The sequence below is a fragment of the Taudactylus pleione genome, unplaced genomic scaffold (genome assembly GCF_031769625.1).
Source record: "Taudactylus pleione unplaced genomic scaffold, aTauple2 ptg000685l, whole genome shotgun sequence".
In the NCBI taxonomy this organism is placed as follows: domain Eukaryota; kingdom Metazoa; phylum Chordata; class Amphibia; order Anura; family Myobatrachidae; genus Taudactylus; species Taudactylus pleione.
This window is the reverse complement of record NW_028285087.1, coordinates 5,642,042-5,667,326: the sequence shown is the minus strand read 5'-3', so window position 1 is coordinate 5,667,326 and position 25,285 is coordinate 5,642,042. Positions and strand designations below refer to the sequence as shown.

General features: G+C 47.4%; 2 protein-coding genes across 3 annotated transcripts in view; both read left to right on the top strand.

The window, feature by feature from the left end:
- Positions 1-9,464, top strand: part of CD4 (CD4 molecule) — a 55,333-nt gene extending 45,869 nt beyond the window's left edge. For both annotated transcript variants that reach the window (XM_088456050.1, XM_088456051.1), the window contains exons 8-10: positions 2,484-2,608; positions 4,248-4,315; positions 9,011-9,464. In XM_088456050.1, coding sequence (XP_088312176.1) covers positions 2,484-2,608; positions 4,248-4,315; positions 9,011-9,044 — 227 coding nt within the window. In that variant the 3' untranslated portion in view covers positions 9,045-9,464. The remainder of the gene's footprint in view (positions 1-2,483; positions 2,609-4,247; positions 4,316-9,010) is intronic.
- Positions 9,465-18,382: 8,918 nt separating this feature from the next.
- GPR162 (G protein-coupled receptor 162) overlaps positions 18,383-25,285 on the top strand; it is an 87,956-nt gene continuing 81,053 nt past the window's right edge. Inside the window, exon 1 of the mRNA XM_088456058.1 lies at positions 18,383-18,554. The gene's annotated coding sequence lies outside the window, so the exon portion shown is untranslated. The remainder of the gene's footprint in view (positions 18,555-25,285) is intronic.

Sequence of the window (25,285 nt, the reverse complement as noted above, 5' to 3'; positions counted from 1 at the left end):
TACACTACACTACACAGCCCTAACTCCCACCCTCCCTCTTCACTGTCCACAGCCGAGTGAGAAAATGGCGCCGACGTGGGTACCTTATATAGGATCCAAAACCCGCGAGACTCGGAAGGCGGGAAGATGACGTTTTGCCTCGATTTCAGAATCCGAGTCAGGCGGGAAAAGTCGAGCCTGACTCGGATCGGACTCGGATCGGGGGGGCTCGGGGGGGTTCGGATTTCAGAAATCCGAACCCGCTCACCCCTAACATAAACCCAACAGCCGACTTCCCAACTGCTTAATCCCAGCGAGGGTTAAATGACCGGCATCTACATCTAGACGCTTGTCATTTTACCGACGCCAGGAGACCGGCACCCGGCATCCCGATCGATGTGATGCCGGGCGCTGCTGCTGACAGCCGGGGGGGGTTAGGTTTAGGGCTCCCGAGGGGGATTTAGGGTTAGGCACCCCCCCCCGGGAGGTTAGGTTTAGGCTAGGGGGAGGGAGGGATAGGCACCCCCGGGGGGGACTTAGGGTTAGGCACCCCCCCCGTGGGAATGGGGGGGTTAGGTTTTGGCACTTAGAGGGGGGATAAGGGTTAGGCACTGGGGGGAAGGTTAGGGTTAGGCACCCTAAAGGAGGGTTAGGGTGGGGGAATAGGTTAGTGAATACTTACCTGGGGACGATCGGCATTTTCATCCTGTTCGGGCAGCCGCTGTCGGGATAAATCATACCGATTGCGGTGTATGACACATTAACGTATGACTAAGCAGTGACAATTTAAGTGAAGCAAGTCAATGAAAAAACGGATGTCAGAGCGCTTTCTTGGCTTACGCTGCCTAAACCGTTAAAGATATATCACAGCGATGGACTTTATTTTATACCATGTAGAGATTGATATGTATTATCCGGTTTCTCCAGAAAAATTGATGTAAGCCCTGTTTACTGATACAAAATGTAAGTTTTTCCCTTTTTATTACTGTTCTGATTTTATTTACGTGAAAAACAATTCTTTCCTTTCAAACGAGCCCAATTCCCGGTAATAGTCGGCTGTGGCATAAAAATAAGTAAATAAAGCACAGGGACAGATACTTAACATGGTAAGTGGAGACTGTTTATCTCATGGACATCTTTACGTGGCCCTTTTGTGTGTCACGTCAAACCTAAATCTTTTTTCGTCTTGACGTTATAAGGAAAAAACTACTAATCTCGTCTACAAGGCAATCTTATAAGACCTTGGTTAAAGAAAGGCTATCGCCGTAAATTCAAAATTGCTCCCGTGTGAAGCCGTGGCGGGTAGCTAGATACATTAAAAGTTTTTATTTTTCCTCTTTGTAAAAACTGGAAACGAAACTGAACTGACCTGAAATTTTAATTCCAAAATCAACAAAGTGCAGAATGAATATTTGCATAACTTCCTCGCCGGCAATATTATGGAAGATGGTGAGTGAGGCGAGAGAGTTTGAAGCTATCAGGGGAATTCTTCTGGCACGTTAGCAACGCCTCTTGTTCAGTTTTTAAATACAAATAAATACATTTCAAATGTCATTTTAGGTTACTCGTAGTTAATTCTTTTGTTGGTACCATTTGGTGCATTTTACCTCATACGGCGCCATATTTCCCATCGGCAGATTTTGGAACTGATTTTTTTGCCCCGGAATCTTCCCCATATTCCTTGAAAGGAATACTTACTATATTCTGTGGTGTTCCGCGTATTAGTGAGAACTGCAGACAACTCTTAATAGGGAAACTTTCATTTTGACCGCGTTGCTTATGAATGATAATGGTCATTATTGTTTGATTTCATTATCAAACGTTCGATTGTCCAGGCGATCAGTCTGCCAATTTCCTGCAGTGAAATGTTCATCGTAGTCATAACTATTCACTATATTTGTTTCATTGCTCATCCCCTGATTCAGTTTTGGTCGGATCTTCTGCAGAATCTTGCAGTGTCCGGCCAAGCATTAGTCAGCGGGTCCAGGTTATTTGGCAGGGCGTACTGTACAGAGGACATTCTTGGCAGGGCGTACTGTACAGAGCCTCATTCTCCAGAAGAGTGTGTTTATAGCTGTACAGTATCATTAGGGTATTACCCAGGCTGTACTATTTTTGTCATTATGCTGGAGGTACAGCTAATCAGCCTGTCCTGTTGGCGCCACTATTTTGGCGTATATTTATTATAAGGTTTTAACTTTAATTATAATTTCTTATCGCCTCTTAACGTCCCTGCGATGTGTAAAATTTCAATATTCACTAATGCTGCGCTTGCACGGTCATCAGAGTGCGAATGTGCCAACGCCCATCGCCCAGCTACCAAGGCCAAGCCCCGGTACAGAGGACTGCAGCAGATATGCAATCCCCGCCAGATAGATGCCAGGGATAATTAATATTTGGGTGTACCCTCTGGAAACGGGTACGAAGGATATCCCGCAAATATTTTTTTTATAAATATGCCCCTTAGCCGGTAATAACTGTATTTCCTTATCTTCATTCTCCAGAGGTGCAGCCGGACTTCCTGGACCTATCAAACTACCTCTTCTGGGTGACAGTCGGAGCTGGAGTCCTCGTGCTCCTCCTAATTATCGCCATCGTCACTATCATGACGGCCCGCCATCGCAGGGTGGTGAGTAATAGTGACCGTAATTATATACTAAATTAGAATTTTATTACATAAACATAACACAGTATACACAAATTAATTGAAATAAAATCAATAAACACTGATATCAATTGCAATATAAAACTTAATAACGGGGAACATGCAAACTTCATAGGACAGATTCAAAGTACATTCCGGGGCTCAGGAGTCCTTCCAAGGAAAATGTCCAGAAAGGTATCAGTTCTGATAATTGTAGCCTCAGTGGTCGGCAAATTAAAAAATAGATTGTCCTGAACGGACTGATGTTATATACTCCAACATGTAAGAGGCAGAAAATCATGGCTGACATGTGGTGATCCCGGGGGAATGACCCGCTCTCAGTATGCTGAGGGTAAGGTAGCCCCCGCTGTGAGCAGGCAATCCAACTGAGTAGTGAGTATGCAGCCATTCAGTAAAGGTGAGGATCCCGGAAGCATCCATTGGTCAGTAGGCAGCGTCTGAGCCGCCAAGGGTCCCAGAGTGGACACGATAGACGTCACACTCTCCCAGGCGGCGTCACTGTGCTGTAAGTGGCATTGCAGTGCTGGAGGAACCTGGGAAGTAAACAAGAAACCTATGGCGGCTGCAGCTACTGTCATAAATGGAGGGATAGATAGGGAGATAGTACATAGTACTTTTGGGGGATACTTAACATTTGCGGGTACCCTTCCCCCGAAAATGGATGTATCCTGCAAATATTATTTGCTAAATAGGCCTCTAAGGATGGGCAACACGCTAGAACGACTGGCAATCTTGCCGATGGTTAGCACAATTACCCTTAACCCCGAACCATGTAAGATTGCCGGTACACACTAGGAAGAGTTAAGGAACGACGGAACAATCACTCGTTCCAACCTTCATTGAACTACACAGCCTCACCTGTGATAGATATCGTGTGATTGGCCATACAGCACATCATGGGTGGGATGTGCTACACACAAAAATGTGGTAAAACCCTCAAAAAATTTAATTTTCGGTGGTTTTACTGCATTTGCCATATACATTATGGTGCTTCGTCCCAGTGGGTAATGGCAACTTTAGGTAGCGTTACCCAATAGAAGCCTATAGGCTTCTTTCTGGGATGCTCCCCACGAGAGGGGTCCAATCGGAGGCCCCTATCTCTCCCTGCAGCCGGCATCCTTCTCCGCATGCCAATAGGAGGTTTAATGATCAGTAAGGTCTGTTGGTTTCTGCTTTGGTACCAGCACCCACCTTATTAATCAGTTCAGCTAACAAGCCACATCACCTACATTACTTTGCTAACCTGGAACACTGTCTTGCACATAAGCATTAACGTTTCTATTATATAAAGGTCACACACCATTAGGGACATGGGGGTCTATTTACTAAGACTTGAATGGAGATAAAGTACAAGCCAAGCCTGCCATGTCACAGGCTGTGTTTGAAAAATGACAGTTAGGAGCTGGTTAGTTAGTGCTTTATCTCCGTCCATTTTATCTCCATCCAAGGCTTAGTAAATAGACCCCTTAACGTATCCATTACAGTTTTGGTATTTGTCATCTCCGGACACTGATGTCTCTTCCCCTGCGTGTAGCTCTGTGTGTGCAGTCACGTTGGTGTAACAATGGCATTAGGGGAATTACATATCTGCTTTCTCTTGCAGCGCCGGGCGAGGTACAGGGCATGGCTGTTAGAGAACCTGCACCAGCAGAGAAGATGCGAGTGTAAAGGGTGAGTGCGCCATATATGTGGTTTAAGCAGCTGATGGAGCCGCTGGGTCATCCATGAAGCCCACGGTTTATCGGGCCACTACTTTACATAATGATGTCACAAATCAGCATTTCTGGGCTTTGCTCAGAGATGTACTATAGAGCCGCACACGTGGCAGGCAGGAGGGAATGGGCACCCGTGCTATGCTGCCAGGAACTTGGGGCAGCACACATGAGGATATGCCACATTATTATTATATTTAAGGTAATGGAATTTGATATTTAAATGAGCTGTAGGGTGATGGAGATTTAAAGGTCTGACCAGGGGCGGTTTAAGAGAGGGGGGGCGTCTGTACGTAGTCTCTGTGCAGGGTTCACCCCCCTCTCTCACTGATGCATTCGCTGAGTAGACTGCGACTGTGCAGGTCTTTGGGAAATTGGCACTGGCGCCATTTTCCTGGTGATTTCTGCACTGGCCGGCAAAGACGCAAGTATACTTTATGGGTGTAGAGTGTCCGATGTGAGCCACCCATGGGCACCACACTCCGCGCACCCACTATAGAGACGTCTATGGGAGTGACTGAGTTTACAGGCTACGACAGGCAGTAAGGAATTCCTCATCGGGCACGTGCCTAGGGACGCCATTTGCTGAATGCGGCACTCGGACCGAGTCGGACGCTTGTCTTATTACTATCAGTGCAATAATTCCAAGTGACTACAAAATATTTTCACTGCATTGTACCATACGGCAGTATCATGCGCAGACTGCTGCCCACCCACACTCCACTACTGATGTACGTTGGCATAGTGGAAATATTTTGAAGTTACGGGGAAATGAATGGACCAATCAGCAGGTGACCTGGCATGGCCAATCAGCAGGTGAGCTGGCCTGGCCAATAAGTAGGTGACCTGGCAGGCATATGCCCAGTTGTCAGAGACATCTCTCTGACTGGGTGTCAGATGCTTTGGTAAATGTTACCCATCCACTCTACACTCAAGATATGGTGGAGATATCTCGTAGTTACTGGGGGTGGGGCTGTGGCCATTGAAGTTGTGCCTATGGGAAGCCAAACCCCTAAATCTGCAGGAGATTATATATACCCCTCAACTGTCCTGGTGTAGACAGTACGGAGTTTGACGGTTCTGTTCTACTAGGCCTGATTCAGAGATGCACGTCATGCCCGTCAGTACTGCGATCCCGTACGCAGCGGACTTACGAAAATATGCATCTTGTGCACAGAGATGCCCACCTCTGGCGTCTCACAACCGCCACTTGCGTACAAAAGCGAGAACACCGGTTGCATATCGAACCTCTGAGCAAGCCTATGCTGTCTCAGAAGGAGCGGCTCACCAAAGACGTCGGGGTCTCTGTAGCTGTGTATGAATTTGCAGAAGCAGTGTACGAATTTGCAGGGTAACGGGGTGACTTTTTCTCAGCTACCCCGTTACCTACCCAAACGATGACTAGCTGTCACTCACTTTGCGAATAAATCCTCTCTGTAACGGTCATCGCTAACCAATGGCTGCACATGCGCAGTGACAAAAAACTCATTACACTGCGTCCGACATTGATATTGCGTGCGTCTCTGAATCAGGCCCTCTGTCTCATCCGTGAACATGACTGTCCCATGTTTGGAATGTTGTGAGAAATGTGACCTTCACCGCTACTCTGCATATAAATTAATGGGTGTCTATAGGAGAGGGGAGGCGGCTAAGTGCTGTCTATAGGAGAGGGGAGGTGGCTAAGTGCTGTGTGTAGGAGAGGGGAGGTGGCTAAGTGCTGTCTATAGGAGAGGGGAGGTGGCTAAGTGTTGTCTATAGGAGAGGGGAGGTGGCTAAGTGTTGTGTATAGGAGAGGGGAGGTGGCTAAGTGCTATCTATAGGAGAGGGGAGGTGGCTAAGTGCTATCTATAGGAGAGGGGAGGTGGCTAAGTGCTGTCTATAGGAGAGGGGAGGTGGCTAAGTGCTGTCTATAGGAGAGGGGAGGTGGCTAAGTGCTGTCTATAGGAGAGGGGAGGTGGCTAAGTGCTGTCTATAGGTGAGGGGAGGAGGCTAAGTGCTGTCTATAGGAGAGGAGAGATGGCTAAGTGCTGTCTATAGTAGAGGGGACGCGGCTAAGTGCTGTGTATAGGAGAGGTGGCTACGTGCTGTGTATAGGAAAGGGGAGGTGGCTAATTGCTGTTTATAGGAGAGAGGAGGTGGCTAAGTGCTGTGTATAGGAGAGGGGAGGTGGCTAAGTGCTGTCTATAGGAGAGGGGAGGTGGCTAAGTGTTGTGTATAGGAGAGGGGAGGTGGCTAAGTGTTGTGTATAGGAGAGGGAAGATGGATAAGTGTTGTGTATAGGAGAGGGGAGGTGGCTAAGTGCTGTGTATAGGAGAGGGGAGGCGGCTAAGTGTTGTCTATAGGAGAGGGGAGGCGGCTAAGTGTTGTCTATAGGAGAGGGGAGGCGACTAAGTGTTGTCTATACGAGAGGGTAGGCAGCTAAGTGTTGTCTATAGGAGAGGGTAGGCAGCTAAGTGTTGTCTATAGGAGAGGGGAGGTGGCTAAGTGCTGTGTATAGGAGAGGGGAGGTGGCTAAGTGCTGTGTATAGGAGAGGGGAGGTGGCTAAGTGCTGTCTATAGGAGAGTGGAGGTGGCTAAGTGCTGTGTATAGGAGAGGGGAGGTGGCTAAGTGCTGTGTATAGGAGAGGGGAGGTGGCTAAGTGCTGTCTATAGGAGAGTGGAGGTGGCTAAGTGCTGTCTATAGGAGAGGGGAGGTGGCTAAGTGCTGTCTATAGGAGAGTGGAGGTGGCTAAGTGCTGTCTATAGGAGAGGGGAGGTGGCTAAGTGCTGTCTATAGGAGAGGGGAGGTGGCTAAGTGCTGTCTATAGGAGAGTGGAGGTGGCTAAGTGCTGTCTATAGGAGAGGGGAGGTGGCTAAGTGCTGTCTATAGGAGAGTGGAGGTGGCTAAGTGCTGTGTATAGGAGGGGGAGTTGGCTAAGTGCTGTCTATAGGAGAGGGGAGGTGGCTAAGTGCTGTCTATAGGAGAGGGGAGGTGGCTAAGTGCTGTCTATAGGAGAGGGGAGGTAGCTAAGTGCTGTCTATAGGAGAGTGGAGGTGGCTAAGTACTGTCTATAGGAGAGTGGAGGTGGCTAAGTGCTGTCTATAGGAGAGGGGAGGTGGTTAAGTGTTGTGTATAGGAGAGGGGAGGTGGCTAAGTGCTGTCTATAGGAGAGTGGAGGTGGCTAAGTGCTGTCTATAGGAGAGGGGAGGTGGCTAAGCGCTGTCTATAGGAGAGTGGAGGTGGCTAAGTGTTGTCTATAGGTGAGGGGAGGTGGCTAAGTGCTGTCTATAGGAGAGGAGAGATGGCTAAGTGCTGTCTATAGTAGAGGGGACGCGGCTAAGTGCTGTGTATAGGAGAGGTGGCTAAGTGCTGTCTATAGTAGAGGGGAGGTGGCTACGTGCTGTGTATAGGAGAGGGGAGGTGGCTAATTGCTGTCTATAGGAGAGAGGAGGTGGCTAAGTGCTGTGTATAGGAGAGGGGAGGTGGCTAAGTGTTGTGTATTGGAGAGGGGAGGTGGCTAAGTGCTGTGTATAGGAGAGGGAAGATGGATAAGTGCTGTCTATAGGAGAGATGAGGTGTCTAAGTGTTGTCTATCGGAGAGGGGAGGTGGCTAAGTGCTGTGTATAGGAGGGGGAGGTGGCTAAGTACTGTCTATAGGAGAGGGGAGGCGGCTAAATGTTGTCTATAGGAGAGGGGAGGCGACTAAGTGTTGTCTATAGGAGAGGGGAGGCGGCTAAGTGTTGTCTATAGGAGAGGGGAGGTGGCTAAGTGCTGTGTATAGGAGAGGGGAGGTGGCTAAGTGCTGTGTATAGGAGAGGGGAGGCGGCTAAGTGTTGTCTATAGGAGAGGGGAGGTGGCTAAGTGTTGTGTATTGGAGAGGGGAGGTGGCTAAGTGCTGTGTATAGGAGAGGGAAGATGGATAAGTGCTGTCTATAGGAGAGATGAGGTGTCTAAGTGTTGTCTATCGGAGAGGGGAGGTGGCTAAGTGCTGTGTATAGGAGGGGGAGGTGGCTAAGTACTGTCTATAGGAGAGGGGAGGCGGCTAAGTGTTGTCTATAGGAGAGGGGAGGCGACTAAGTGTTGTCTATAGGAGAGGGGAGGCGGCTAAGTGTTGTCTATAGGAGAGGGGAGGTGGCTAAGTGCTGTGTATAGGAGAGGGGAGGTGGCTAAGTGCTGTGTATAGGAGAGGGGAGGCGGCTAAGTGTTGTCTATAGGAGAGGGGAGGTGGCTAAGTGCTGTGTATAGGAGAGGGTAGGTGGCCAAGTGCTGTGTATAGGAGGGGGAGGTGGCTAAGTACTGTCTATAGGAGAGGGGAGGTGGCTAAGTACTGTGTGTAGGAGAGGGGAGGTGGTTAAGTGCTGTCTATAGTCCTGATTTTAATTAATGAAAAAACTTTAAAACTCTATATATGTCTGACTGTATATGTCTGACTGTGCTTTCAAAAGATAAGTATTGCAATAGCAGGGACATTTGTACTTATGCATAGAGATGTGCGCTGTGCATGCCCTATAGATTTTTATTTTTAATTGACCCAAAAAAACCTTAAGGCAGAGATGATCATCTAAACAGACGTGTACTCATGAGTGTGCAAACCAGTAAGAATGCAGTTGTGTCGATGTGCTGCACAGTGTGATCAGATATAACTCAGACTCTCCCGAATCTTCTGTCCCACAGATTTGCACCCCAGCGGCTAAGAGAGAACATCTGATTGTACCGTGCACAGTATAGCACTGGCAATGAGACCTGCTGTACATTGCACCTTTAGCTCGTCACTTGCTGGAAACCTGAAGAGCATTGCACCATTAACTCTTCACTTGCTGGACACCTGCTGTACATTGCATCTTTAGCTCGTCAGGTCCTGGAAACCTGCAGAACATTGCTACATTCAGCTCTCATTCCTACAGCATCATTGCAGTTTCTTATTTTTTATATATAAATAAAGAATTTTCACTACTGTACAAAATGCGTCTACTCCTACTGTATAACTTTATAATTCTTCAGTATGTTCAAGCTGTGATAGTCTACTGTATACTGTATAGCACATTTATTATTAATTCACAATTTAGGATTACTAATACTTGTGTATTATCATATAAGTAATTCTCCAACATTTCACAATTATCTATAAAACAACAATTTACAATTTAAAAATGTACAATAAAAGCTGTTTTTTTCAAACTGAAAATTGTAGGTGGGGTTCCATAAATGACACATTAGCTCTGTGTATTTTTTGCAAGGTGACAGCGCGTTTCACCTGACCCAGTGGGTCCCTAGACGTTTCCAGTCCCATGACGCTCTCCTTACTCAGGCTAGGCGGAATGTTGTCAATCAGTAACGCACTACCTCTGAAGAGCCCCCACCATGGCGAGCTTGGTCAGACCAGGTAAGTGACATTTGGGATTAATGTTTAACACACAGAACTCCACACAAATCTGATCTTTAGATGGAATAAGCTTTCATCTACACTCAGGTTAGGTTAGCCCATGCAGGGGGCGCCGAGAGGGGGGGGAAGCGGGTACTAATTACCAGGGCTCGGGCTTGCTGGAGGGGCCGCCCCCCCCCACCACCACAGCCTAGCACAAGCTGCGCATGGTATCGTAATGGCTAATTTATGCACGCCCCTGCAACGGCGTTCAAACACACTGGCACTCCTGCGTTTCGCCGACCATCCCCCCTTCACCACCCCAAACTGTTCTTCCTGTAAATCACTCTGCGATAGGTCTGCGTACTCACAGCGATCGCAATCCCGATCACAGTGGAGTGCGATTTGCGCATGCGCAGGAGTTTGTACACGTTCCTTCCTCTAGTCTCTGAAGTCCTGATTCAGCAAGGGACGCATGCTAGCAGACGCACGCACACCTGTCTGCTGTGAGAATATGCTAATCAATGCATACGCACCAAAACCGCAGCACATGATGCAGACGCCCAGCCCCATATTAAGCCGCCCATCTCCCTTTACTCACAGCCTGATCAGTACGCAAGATATCGCAAACATCGGTAACATCGGACTCATACGCACAATAGTGGTTGACCCGACCTGCCGCAGGATTTTGGCATCTTCCCGTGTACAGCTTACGTATGGCTGCGAATGCCGCCGCACTTCCCTAATTATGCACGCCCCTATAACGGCGTTATAACGCCTGCGTTTGCTTGACCACTCCTGTCACCACCCACAAATGGCACTTCTTGTCAATCAATATCGGAAGGGTCTGCGTGCACACTGCGTGTAGTCTGCGTACCCTAACCCAATCGCACTGGCTAGCTCGCGCACGCACAGTGTGATGCATGCGCAGATAAAAAACATCGGTCAAGTGCGTGCGTGCGTTCTCTCCTGTGCGTTCCTTGCTGAATCAGGCCCTTAGATCACTGTAGTGCTGCAGCTTCCTTCCTGCCTCTGAATTACCACTAGAGGGCCACTCAGTCCCATAGCATGTGTCATGGGAGCGTGTACTGTTCTGGCTTCTTTATCTGTTTCCCTACAGAAGCCTGCAGCTTGTTACTGTAGCTTGTTACTGCAGTTTGTTACTGTAGCTTGTTACTGCAGCTTGTTACTGCAGCTTGTTACTGCAGCTTGTTACTGCAGTTTGTTACTGCAGCTTGTTACTGTAGCTTGTTAGCTTTCATCATTATGGCACATTCCGGCAGGGGCTCAGATTTAAAAAGTAATGTTATTAAAGGACGATACCAATGTCTCAGTATGTGAAACAAAATCGCATGTATTACCAAGTCACATATTTACACAAACAGTTACCTAAAGCTGGGTACACACTGGAGCGTTGGGCACTCGTTTCGACATTGGTATGGATGCTCTTGAGCAGGGACTGGCCGTCTACACTTGAACAAGTTAATGAATGAAGGACAATTGCTGTTCCGTCCTTCATAAACTTACTACAGGTCGCAAGCGATATCGTTAGGTTCGCTGTGTAGCACTCCGAACCTAGCGACAATTGTTAGCGACCACGGGAGTGTGCAATCACCGGAACACACTAAGCGATGTAGGTGATTTGCCATGCGAAACGGTCTATCTGGCTCATGCAATAGTCCCAGCTCTGATCTTGCTGATTTATACTGTTTCTATGTATATGTGTAAAATGAGAGGTGGAGATTACACATTTTGGGCTGTATGCAATTAGTTTTGCACCCACAGAAAAGTTTTGCATGCCGTACTTTCCGCTGACATCGCGTGTTTTGGCCGCGAAAACTTTTCGTGCGCGTCCCCGCTATTCGCTGTATTTAATTTCAAAAGATGCAAAAACACGTCCCAGAGAATGTGAAACAGGCGAAAAGTGCTGTCAGAGTTCGGGAAATCAGCCTGACACCCCCAAAAAGATGCACTAACATTGAGGATCAATATAGATGTTCCCGAATAGCCCTAATAAAGCTATATGGGGTACTTAAGTTGTGTCAATTGCTTCTAATTAGCGTCTTTGCACAAGTGGTGAAGAATAGCATTAAGCAGTATTTTATGGTGAAAATAAGTAGTCCTGGCAAATTTGGGGTACATGAAAATGGGTGCTAACATATTTTAAGTGGCTAGAGTGAAGTTTTAAAAAAACGAATGGTGCATACACAGTCAGATTTCTTATCAGATATGAACGATAACGATTGTAAAAATCGTTCAATCGTTTATATATTTGACATGTAGGGCACGCATCGACGAACGATGTCAGATAACGGTCTCTGACATCGACTGTTTACAGTCACATTTTGACAATTTCATTTATTTTAATACTATCAGAAACCGTTCAATCGTTGATGAAATCGTTCAAATAGTTGTAAAAATCGTTCAATCGTTCATCAAATCTGACCGTGTGTATGCACCATTAAAAAACGCACCAGAAGCAAGCACCTGCGAAGTTGCGAACAAAAAAACACCTCACCCATACTTGCAGACCCCCAAAAAGTCTATTTCGCTAGTTTTTATGTTTGTACCCCCACTTTGTACTTTGTTAGCCCCCAAATTCAAAGTACTTTTTTGGGGTGTTCCTCACTTTTTTTAGGGATTTTTTGACGCAGTTGTCCTTTGAGGGGCTGTCCCAAGGGTTCTGAGTGGTTTCCCCACCTTTGCACCCCAAAATAAAAAATGTTGTACTTGTTTTCTCCTGCTATTCATAGGCGAATCTTTTTTGTCTATTACAGTGCATTGACTTTCCGCGTACGTGAAAAGTATTTAGAATTGAATACAGAGATAAGTATCCGACTGTTGAAAAGTCGCAATCGGCGATACTTTTTCGCGGATCTCGGCTTTTCGCTTCTAATTGAATACGGCCCTTTATCTTCTGAGCTTTCTGACCTGTGGTTCTCCCAGTAACTGGGCCTGATTTCCTTATGGGTTAAAGTTCTTGGATAGTATCATGGACATAGTTATAGTAGGTGGAAGAGGTGCCATTCCTATGGGGCCCAGAGGCTTATGGACCCAGCTCATACACTGTAGTTGTCTGCCAAGTTCCCAAAATTGTCTGTTAAGAAAATTGGTCTGGCCCATTGCCCGGTATGAAAAGGGAGACTCATCAGCGCTTTTATAGGTGCCAGTCTCTGTCTCTCTTCTCAGGAAAGTGTAGGAGGCACTGTATGGCTCAATGTGTACTGGCAGCACTACAATGTGCCATATTATGAACTGGGGGGAATACAATGTGGCATCATAGGAAAATAATATAATACAATTTTACTAGTGCTGCATGTTCTTCTCAGTATGGCAATTGAAATAATTAGCACAACCTGTGGATCTTTTAACATGTGTCAGCCAGATACCTGTGTGCCAACTAGGAGATCTGGAAAACATGCACTCGATGGCCAAAGGGACAAAAGATCAGCATACAAAAGATAGACAGTTACAATAGGTCGACATGGTCAAAAGGTGGACTTTGAAATGGACGACACGTGGTTGTTTTTTTATGGTTAGGCACTTACCGGAGGGTTAGGCTTTAGGAGGGATAGTTGGGGTTAGGCACTTACTGGAGTGTTAGGCTTTAGGAGGGATAGTTGGGGTTAGGCACTTACTGGAGGGTTAGGCTGTAGGAGTAATAGTTAGGGTTAGGCACTTACCCCGATGGTTAGGGTTAGGCACTAGAAGTAACAGTTAGGGTTAGGCACTTACCCCGATGGTTAGGGTTAGGCACTAGAAGTAACAGGGTTAGGCACTTACTGGAGGGGTAGGGTTAGGCACTAGGAGGGACGGTTAGACACTTACCCCACAGTTAGGCACCAGAAGGGAGGGTTAGGGTTAGATACCAAGGGGAGAGTTGAGGTGAGGCTTAGCATTATAAAAAAAAAAAAAAAAAAAAAGTGTGTGTCAACCATTTTTCTGTCGACCTTTTGTGATTGTTATCTATGTCGACCTTTGGTATGTCCAGCTTTTGTCCCTGCATGTGGGTCTATTTTTTTTAATGTAGATCTTTTATACCAAACCAGGTTTCAGTTTAGGCTGCAGTTATAGAGTAACCTATTTACTGTCCAGTATATAGCCCGATAGGTAACCCCATATGGCGTTATCCCATAGTAGCCTATGGGCTACTAATTCGCAAAAATCAATGGGAGAGGGTTCCTCCGGAACCCTCCCCGGCAATGGCCACCGCACAGGCGTGGTAAGTAGATTGCTCATGCTCAGAACAGCCCCGGCTCCCGATGTAGAAGGGAAATGTTTTTGCAATAATTTTGCTGCATTACACAGTGCAGGGACAGGCCGCATTACACAGCGCAGGGACGGGCCGCATTACACAGCGCAGGGACGGGCCGCATTACACAGCGCAGGGACGGGTCGCTTTACACAGCGCAGGGACGGGCCGCTTTACACAGCGCAGGGACGGGCCGCTTTACACAGCGCAGGGACGGGCCGCATTACTCAGCGCAGGGACGGGCCCCATTACACAGCGCAGGGACGGGCCGCATTAGACAGCGCAGGGACGGGCCGCATTACGCAGGGACGGGCCGCTTTACACAGCGCAGGGACGGGCCGCTTTACACAGCGCAGGGACGGGCCCCTTTACACAGGGCAGGGACGGGCCGCTTTACACAGGGCAGGGGCGGGCCGCCTTACACAGCGCAGGGACGGGCCGCTTTACACAGCGCAGGGACGGGCAGCATTACACAGCGCAGGGACGGGCCGCATTACACAGTGCAGGGACGGGACGCTTTACACAGCGCAGGGACGGGCCGCATTACACAGCGCAGGGGCGGGCCGCATTACACAGCGCAGGGACGGGCCGCTTTACACAGCGCAGGGACGGGCCGCATTACACAGCGCAGGGACGGGCCTCTTTACACAGCGCAGGGACGGGCCGCTTTACACAGCGCAGGGACGGGCCGCTTTACACAGGGCAGGGGCGGGCCGCTTTACACAGCGCAGGGACGGGCTGCTTTACACAGCGCAGGGACGGGCAGCATTACACAGCGCAGGGACGGGCCGCTTTACACAGCGCAGGGACGGGCGGCTTTACACAGCGCAGGGACGGGCCGCATTACACATCGCAGGGACGGGCCGCATTACACAGCGCAGGGACGGGCCGCTTTACACAGCGCAGGGACGGGCCGCTTTACACAGCGCAGGGACGGGCCGCTTTACACAGCGCAGGGACGGGCCGCTTTACACAGCGCAGGGACGGGCCGCTTTACACAGCGCAGGGACGGGCCGCTTTACACAGGGCAGGGACGGGCCGCCTTACACAGCGCAGGGACGGGCCGCTTTACACAGCGCAGGGACGGGCAGCATTACACACAGCGCAGGGACGGGCCGCATTACACAGCGCAGGGACGGGCCGCATTACACAGCGCAGGGACGGGCCGCTTTACACAGCGCAGGGACGGGCCGCTTTACACAGCGCAGGGACGGGCCGCTTTACACAGCGCAGGGACGGGCCGCATTACACAGCGCAGGGACGGGCCTCTTTACACAGCGCAGGGACGGGCTGCATTACACAGCGCAGGGACAGGCTGCTTTACACAGCGCAGGGACGGGCTGCTTTACACAGCGCAGGGACGGGCTGCATTACACAGCGCAGGGACGGGCTACTTTACACAGCGCAGGGACGGGCTGCTTTACACAGCGCAGGGACGGGCTGCATTACACAGCGCAGGGACGGGCTGCTTTACACAGGGCAGGGACGGGCTGCTTTACACAGCGCAGGGACGGGCTGCCTTACACAGCGCAGGGACGGGCTGCATTACACAGCGCAGGGACGGGCTGCTTTGGTTCATTTGGGCAAATGTACATTTTTTGTTGATGCGATTAGCGGTGATAAAAAAATGTATAAGATCATTCGAATTATCTGTTTTTTTGCATATGATCAAACAAGTATGTCCAACTCAGCATGGGCTCCTCTATGAGGTCTATTTACTAAGCAGTGTTAGGAGACAGAGTAAAAAGTGATAAGGTGCCAGCCAATCAGCTCCCAACTGTCATTTTTCAAACACTGTGAGATGGCAGTTAGGAGCTGATTGGCTGGCACCTTATCACTTTTCACTCTGTCTCCTAACACTGCTTAGTAAATAGACCCCTATGTGCGCGGAGCTTCTTTCCGAAAAAGCACACTCACCCAATGCTCCCTCCATGAAATATTACAGCGCACTACCACCACCACCATCATCATAATAATAAATACAATAACAATTACATATGTACAATTAAGCATAATAACATTTGCATGGATAGTCAGGAGCTAGAAATGACAGCAAGCATGGAAACAAGGCATGTGCGCCTCTCGGCAACAAACATTCCGCACACTCAGATATTTTATGTTCTCTCCCACGCAAAGAGCACAGAGGGACTGTTCTTTATAGTGCACCATGTGGAACGGCCTTTATTCCAGTAATCCGTGCCAGCCTGTCAATCTCTAGCAACCTGTGGCTCTACAGCTGTGGTGGAACTACAACTCCCAGCAGTCCCCGGCAGCCTGTAGTGCTGTCCAGCAGTCTGTGACACTCCAGCTTGGACCCCAAGATCTGCAGTGCTCTGCCAGCACCTGTCAGCCTCCTGCAAACCTGTGGCTCTACAGTTGTTGGGGAACTATAACTCCCAGCAGTGACTGCAATCTTGTAGCAGTGTCTATCAGCCTGCGGCATTACAGCTTGGACCCCAAGACACACTTGCCTACTTTTGAAAAAGCATTTCAGGGAGATTGTGAAAGCAGCACCTATGAGCGCGGCGGTAAAGTGGGCGTGTCCTGCTACATCTGAGAGGCGTGTCATATAACTGACTTACATCCAAATGTAAATGAGCCCCAAAGCAGTTAGTAAGATCTACTTGTTGATGAAAACACACAGATACTTATCAGAAAATGCATATAGCCATAGGGATCATTGTGCCTTATAACCAATGCAGAGAAATTATACTTATCATCCTATCTGATTGTATAATCGCTGTTTTTTATTACTATAACAGCTACATAATGGGGTTAAGGTGTAATCAGGGAGATTGTCAGACTCTTCAGGGAGTCAGGGAGATTGCTACTGTTTCAGGGAGTCTCCTTGACAATGAGGGAGAGTTGGCAAGTATGCCCCAAGATCTGGGATGCACTGCCAGCACCTGTCATCATCTAACAACCTGGTGGCTCTACCTGTTGAGCTAAAGTCCCAGCATCTTGCCAGCCTCTGCTGTGACTTACAGGGCATGCTGGGACTTGTAGTTTCACAAAGCAGGGGATCCTCAGTACTGCAAGAGCTATTAGTAGAAATGACAATATTCAGGATTTCAGCACCCACTGTAAATTTAGGCAACACCCCCAGAAGACTGTCAGTGGCTGTTTGGGCAGGATTCTGAATCTCAGTCTATGGCATCACTATGAATGTGCCTGGTGATGTCAACAGTGGTGAGCTCAGCCAGCAGAGGTGGGCGTGCTGCTGTGGTGGGCAGGGGGATGCTGAGCTTCCCTGTGTGTGCGCGATGCTTTCTACTGATAGCTAACACAGCCGCCCCTAGGACCACTGCATGTGATAAGTGACATAGAGCCAGATACAGCTTATGAAAAGCTCGCTCTGCTAAATGAGTCTGTAATCCTGTGAGGAGAAATTAATTCACTGCAAAATCCCCCCACCCCCCCACCCCCCAACAGGCTTATCCCCCCAGTGCTGGACATCTGTACATCATCATACTGAGATGCCTCAATCCAGGGCTTTGGGGGTTAAAGCTGATGCTGACCCCCTCTGCGGGTCATGGAAGGTCCATATGCGTCCCCACACTCTCCCTAAGAACTGGTATCATATATATAGAATTCTCTCTCTCTCTCTCTCTCTCTCTCTCTCTCTCACTTCTCTCAAACACTCTCTTATTATCGCTCTTACTGCTCTCATACACTTATCTCTCAATGTTTCCTCTCTCTTCTCTGTCTCTTCTCCACCTCATCCCTCTTTCTTAATCTCTCTCACTCTTTCCCTGTCTGTCTCACTTTACCTGCCAGACCCTATAATTGATTTACAATGTCTGACTTGTACCCACATAATGGTTTCCCATTTGTACCTCTATGACGCCAAAGTGCACAGGCTGGGTCTCTCACATGGGGGTCTATTCACTAAGCCTTGGAGAATGATAAAGTGGACGGAAATAATGTACCAACCAATCAGCTCCTAAAGGGTCACTTTACAGGTTGCATTTGAAAAATTACAGTTAGGAGCTGATTGGTTGGTACTTTATCTAGGTCCACTTTATCTCTCTCCAAGGTGTAGTGAATAGACCCCACTGTCTCTGGAACACTCTCTTATACCTACTCGCTGCTATGTGTCTGTCTGTTTCACGCTATCTTCTATCCGCCTATCACAAATGTCCTCTTCCATAATTGACGTCTATTTCACTCCTTTCTATTCATTGTTACGATGTTTCTTTCTTTGCATCTTTTTTGTTTTATCCCCCACTCTCCCTCCCCCCCCCCCCCCCCTCTCTCTCTCCATATTCTCTGGCTGTCTCCTCGCCTTCCTCTCTCTGTCTCTCAGTTACTTTCCCACTCTCGCTTCTCAGCACCTCTGTCTAATCTTTTGCTCTTTTTTTCTCTCCCTCTGCCCCTTCATCTTTCTCTCCATCCCTTTCTGCCAGTCCCTCCGCCCTGTTGCTGTCCCTCCTCCCTCTGATGTACCACCCTGTGCTGCTGTACAGCTGGCTGTGTGCATTCCCCTTGGGGGTGTGTGTGTGTGTGTGTGTGTGTGTGTGTGTGTGTGTGAGCGTGCTATGTAATGACACACACAGCCAGACACACAGAGATGCTCCTGTCTCCATGGCAGCACTAACTAGAAGGTAAGCCTCTTGCTCTGTTTCGTAGCATCTCCCGTCTAACCGATTCCCCATCTCCCCTTATCCTTCACCCCCTCACCCTCTCTCATAGACACCAACCCACTGCCTCACCAATGCCCCCTACCCTCCACCCAGAACCCACTCCCCCCAATTAAATATTGATTTATAAAGTGACAACATAATCCACAGCTATGTCATGTAGATTTGGTTATGGCCAAATTCCCCTAAATATACCCCCTTCCCGTCTAGGTGATGGGTGTTTGAGGACATACATCACATCTGTCACTCTCCCATGCCCCTGTCCATCCCTGCCATTCCTCACATCTCCCATTGTGTCTCCTCATTATTCGGTGTCACTCCTCCTCAGCTCCCGATGACTCCATCATCTGCTTTATTCCTCCGCTCTCCTTTCATCACCACTGTTTCATCTATTTGTACCTCATACTGCCTCTGATTCCTCTTATGCCCTATACCCCTGTTCTCCCTAAACCTATGTTTCCATTGCCCATTGCTTCTCCATGAATTTACTTTATGATCATCTATCACTCCCTGCTTTTCCCTAAATGTATGTTTCTCTATCACCCCCTGTAATATCATGTTCCTCTATCACCCCCTGTAATATCATGTTCCTCTATCACCCCCTGTAATATCATGTTCCTTTATCACCCCCTGTAATATCATGTTCCTCTATCAGCCCCTGTAACACCATGTTCCTCTATCACCCCATGTAATATCATGTTGCTCTATCAGCCCCTGTAATAGCATATTCCTCTATCAGCCCCTGTAATATCATGTTCCTCTATCACCCCCTGTAATATCATGTTCCTCTATCAGCCCCTGTAACACCATGTTCCTCTATCACCCCCTGTAATATCATGGTCCTCTATCACCCCCTGTAATATCATGTTGCTCTATCAGCCCCTGTAATATGTTCTTCTATCAGCCCCTGTAACACCATGTTCCTCTATCGCCTCCTGTATGTTCCTCTATCACCCCCTAATAAAACATGTTCCTCTATCGCTCCCTGTATTTCCATATTCTTCTATCACACCCATGTTCATCTATCGCCACCTGCAATAGCATGTTCCTCTATTGCCTCATGTAATACCATGTTCCTTTATCGCCTCCTGTAATTCCATGTTCCTCCATCATCTAGTTGTACCATGTTCCTTTATCGCCCCCTGTAATTCCATGTTCCTCTATCACCCCGTTATACCTACCACCCCCTGTAATTCCATGTTCCTCTATTGCCCCCTGTAATTCCATGTTGATCTATCGCCCCCTGTAATACTGTTTCTCTATAGCCCCCTGTAATTCCATGTTCCTCTATTTCCCCCTATAACATGTTATTCTATTTTCCCCTGTAATACCATGTTCCTCTATCGCCTCCTGTAATTCCATGTTCCTCTATTGCCCCCTGTAATTCCATGTTCCTCTATCGCCCCCTGTAATTCCATATTCCTCTATCGACCCCCTGTAATTCCATGTTCCTCTATCAGCCCCTGTAATTCCGTCCCTCTATTTCCCCCTGTAATTCCATGTTCCTTCTATCGTCTCCTGTAATTCCATGTTCCTCTATCGTCTCCTGTAATTCCATGTTCCTCTATCACCTCCTGTAATTCCATGTTCCTCTATCACCCCGTAATACCATGTTCCCCTATCACCCCTATGATTCCATATTCCTCTATTACCCCCTGTAATATCATGTTCCTCTATCACACCCTGTAATACCATGTTCCTCTGTTTTCCCCTGTAATTCCATGTTCCTCAATTGCCCCCTGTAGTTCATTTTCCTCTAGCGCCCCCTGTAATACTGTTTGTCTATCGCCCCCTGTAATTTCATGTTCCTCTATTTCCCCCTGTAATACTCTGTTCCTCTGTAATTCCATGTTCCTCAATTGCCTCTGTAAAACCATGTTCCTCTATCGCCCCCTGTATTACCATGTTCCTCTAATGTCCCCTGTAGTACCAGATTCCTCTATTGTCCCCTGTACCCCATAGTACCATATTCCTCGTTTACCCCCTGTAATACCATTTTCCTCTATCACCTCCTGTAATTCCATGTTCCTCAATCACCCCCTGTAATACCACGTTCCTCTATCACTCCCTGTAGTTCCATGTTCCTCTATCGTCTCCTGTATATCCATGAGCCTCTATTGCTCACTGTATGTTGCTCTATCACCCCTTGATAAACCATGTTTCTCTATCACCCCCTGTAATACCATGTTCCCCTATTTCCTCCTATAACATGTTCTTCTATTTTCGCCTGTGATACCATGTTCCTCTATCGCCGCCTGTAATTCCATGTTCCTCTATCACCCCGTAATACCATGTTCCTCTATCACCCCCTGTATTATCATGTTCATCTATCGCCTCCTGTAATTTCATGTTCCTCTATCACCCAGTTGTACCATGATCCTCTATCGCCCCCTGTAATTCCATGTTGCTCTATCGAACCCTGTAATACTGTTTCACTACAGCCCCTGTATTTCCATGTTCCTCTATTTTCCCCTATGATAACATGTTCTTCTATTTTCCCCTGTAACACCATGTTCCTCTATCGCCGCCTGTAATCCATGTTCCTCTATCACCCCGTAATACCATGTTCCTCTATCACCCCCTGTATTATCATGTTCATCTATCGCCTCCTGTAATTCCATGTTCCTCTATCACCCCCTGTAATTCCATGTCCCTCGATTTCCCCCTGTAATTCCATGTTCCTTTATCGCCCCCTGTAGTTCCATGTTCCTCTATCACCCCCTGTAATTCCATGTTCCTCTATCGCTCCCTGTAATTCCATGTTCCTCTATCACCCCCTGTAATTCCATGTTCCTCTATCACCCCCTGTAATTCCATGTTCCTCTATCATCCCCTGTAATTCCATGTTCCTCTATCATCCCCTGTAATACCATGTTCCTCTATCACCCCCTGTAATTCCATGTTCCTCTATCGCCCCCTCTAATACTGTTTGTCTATCGCCCCCTGTAATTCCATATTCCTCTATTTACCCATGTAATACAATGTTCCTCTGTTTTCCCCTGTAATACCATGTTCCTCAGTTGACCCTGTAAAACCATGTTCTTCCGCCACCCCGTGTAATACCATGTTTCTCTATCGCCACCTGTAATACCATGTTCCTCTCTTGTCCCCTGTAGTACCATATTCTTCTATCACCCCCTGTAATACCATGTACAGTACCTCTATCACCCCCTGTAATTCCATGTTCCTCTATCACCACCTGTAATACCATGTTTCTCTATCTGCCCCTGTAATATAATTTCTCTTCTAACCCATGTAACACCATGTTCGTCTATCGCCTCCTATAACACCATTCCTCTATCACCCCTGTAATACCATGTTCCTCTATCACCCCGATATACTACCTTCCTCTATTTTACCCTGTAATATCAATTTCCTCTATAGCCCCCTGTAATACCATTTCCTCTATCGCCCCTGTAATACCATGTCCCTCTATAGCCCCCTGTAATACAATTCCTCTATCATCCCCTGTAATACCATGTTCCTCTATAGCCCCCTGTAATACCACATTCCTCTATCACCCCCTGTAGTTCCATGTTCCTCTATCGTCTCCTGTATATCCATGAGCCTATATTGCTCACTGTATGTTGCTCTATTACCCCTTGATAAACCATGTTTCTCTATCACCCCCTATAATACCATGTTCCCCTATTTCCTCCTATAACATGTTCTTCTATTTTCGCCTGTGATACCATGTTCCTCTATCGCCGCCTGTAATTCCATGTTCCTCTATCACCCCGTAATACCATGTTCCTCTATCACCCCCTGTATTATCATGTTCATCTATCGCCTCCTGTAATTTCATGTTCCTCTATCACCCAGTTGTACCATGTTCCTCTATCGCCCCCTGTAATTCCATGTTGCTCTATCGAACCCTGTAATACTGTTTCTCTACAGCCCCTGTAATTCCATGTTCCTCTATTTCCCCCTATGATAAAATGTTCTTCTATTTTCCCCTGTAACACCATGTTCCTCTATCGCCACCTGTAATTCCATGTTCCTCTATCACCCCCTGTAATTCCATGTCCCTCGATTTCCCCCTGTAATTCCATGTTCCTTTATCGCCCCCTGTAGTTCCATGTTCCTCTATCACCCCCTGTAATTCCATCTTCCTCTATCGCTCCCTAGAATTCCATGTTCCTCTATCATCCCCTGTAATTCCATGTTCCTCTATCATCCCCTGTAATTCCATGTTCCTCTATCACCCCCTGTAATTCCATGTTCCTCTATCATCCCCTGTAATTCCATGTTCCTCTATCATCCCCTGTAATTCCATGTTCCTCTATCATCCCCTGTAATTCCATGTTCCTCTATCACCCCCTGTAATTCCATGTCCCTCGATTTCCCCCTGTAATTCCATGTTCCTTTATCACCCCCTGAAGTTCCATGTTCCTCTATCACCCCCTGTAATTCCATGTTCCTCTATCGCTCCCTGTAATTCCATGTTCCTCTATCATCCCCTGTAATTCCATGTTCCTCTATCACCCACTGTAATACCATGTTCCTCTATCATCCCCTGTAATTCCATGTTCCTCTATCGCCCCCTGTAATACTGTTTGTCTATCGCCCCCTGTAATTCCATGTTCCTCTATTTACCCCTGTAATACAATGTTCCTCTGTTTTCCCCTGTAATACCATGTTCCTCAGTTGCCCCTGTAAAACCATGTTCCTCCGCCACCCCGTGTAATACCATGTTTCTCTATCGCCACCTGTAATACCATGTTCCTCTATTGTCCCCTGTAGTACCAAATTCTTCTATCACCCCCTGTAATACCATGTACAGTACCTCTATCGCCCCCTGTAATTCCATGTTCCTCTATCACCACCTGTAATACCATGTTTCTCTATCTGCCCCTGTAATATCATATTCCTCTTATAACCCATGTAACACCATGTTCGTCTATCGCCTCCTATAACACCATTCCTCTATCACCCCTGTAATACCATATTCCTCTATCACCCGGCTATACCACCTTCCTCTATTTTACCCTGTAATATCAATTTCCTCTATAGGCCCCTGTAATACCATTTCCTCTATCGCCCCTGTAATACCATGTTCCTCTATAGCCCCCTGTAATACAATTCCTCTATCATCCCCTGTAATACCATGTTCCTCTATAGCCCCCTGTAATACCATTCCTCTATCATCCCCTGTAATTCCATGTTACTCTATCTCCCCCGTGATACCATATTCCTCTATCACTCCCTGTAACACCAAGTTCCTCTATCACCCCGTTATACCATGTTCCTCTATCGTCCCCTGTAATTCCATGTTACTCTATCTCCCCCTGTAATACCATGTTCCTCTATCAGCCCCTGTAATTCCATGTTCCTCTATCTCCCCCTGTAATACCATGTTCCTCTATCAGCCCCTTTATTATCATGTTCCTCTATCTCCCCCTGTAATACCATGTTCCTCTATCAGCCCCTATATTACCATGTTTCTCTATCTCCCCCTGTAATACCATGTTCCTCTATCAGCCCCTGTAATATCCTGTTCCTCTATCACCCCCTGCAATACCATGTTCCTCAATCTACCCTTAATACCATGTTCCTCTATCAGCCCCTATATTATCATGTTCCTCTAACTCCCTGTAACACCATGTACCTCTATTGCCCCCTATAATGCCATGTTCCCCTATCTATTACCCCTGTAACACCCCATTTACACCCACCCATCAGAACTCTATGTAAGTAATCACCTTATAAACACCCTATGTTGCCCTTCTATTACGCTAGCATCACCCTTTGTAACCACTGACCCTTAGAATACCCCTATAGTATGTAACCACTGTCACTGTACCATTACCCGATGTAATCACTGTCCCCCTAAAACACCTAATGTTACCCCATTGTCACCCATCCATCACCCTATGTAGCCAATGTCACCTTACCAGAGCTCTATGTAAGCAATCACCTTACCATCACCCTATGTAGCCACTGTCACCTTACCAGAACTCTCTGTAAGCAATCACCTTACCATCACCCTATGTAGCCACTGTCACCTTACCAGAACTCTATGTAAGCAATCACCTTACCATCACCCTAGGTAACCACTGTCACCTTACCAGAGCTCTAAGTAAGCAATCACCTTACCATCACCCTATGTAGCCACTGTCACCTTACCAGAACTCTCTGTAAGCAATCACCTTACCATCACCCTATGTATCCACTGTCACCTTACCAGAACTCTATGTAAGCAATCACCTTACCATCACCCTAGGTAACCACTGTCACCTTACCAGAGCTCTAAGTAAGCAATCACCTTACCATCACCCTCTGTAACCACTGTCACCTTACCAGAGCTCTATGTAAGCAATCACCTTACCATCACCCTATGTAGCCACTGTCACCTTACCAGAACTCTCTGTAAGCAATCACCTTACCATCACCCTATGTATCCACTGTCACCTTACCAGAACTCTATGTAAGCAATCACCTTACCATCACCCTAGGTAACCACTGTCACCTTACCAGAGCTCTATGTAAGCAATCACCTTACCATCACCCTATGTAACCACTGTCACCTTACCAGAGCTCTATGTAAGCAATCACCTTACCATCACCCTATGTAACCACTGTCACCTTACCAGAACTCTCTGTAAGCAATCACCTTACCATCACCCTATGTAGCCACTGTCACCTTACCAGAACTCTATGTAAGCAATCACCTTACATCACCCTAGGTAACCACT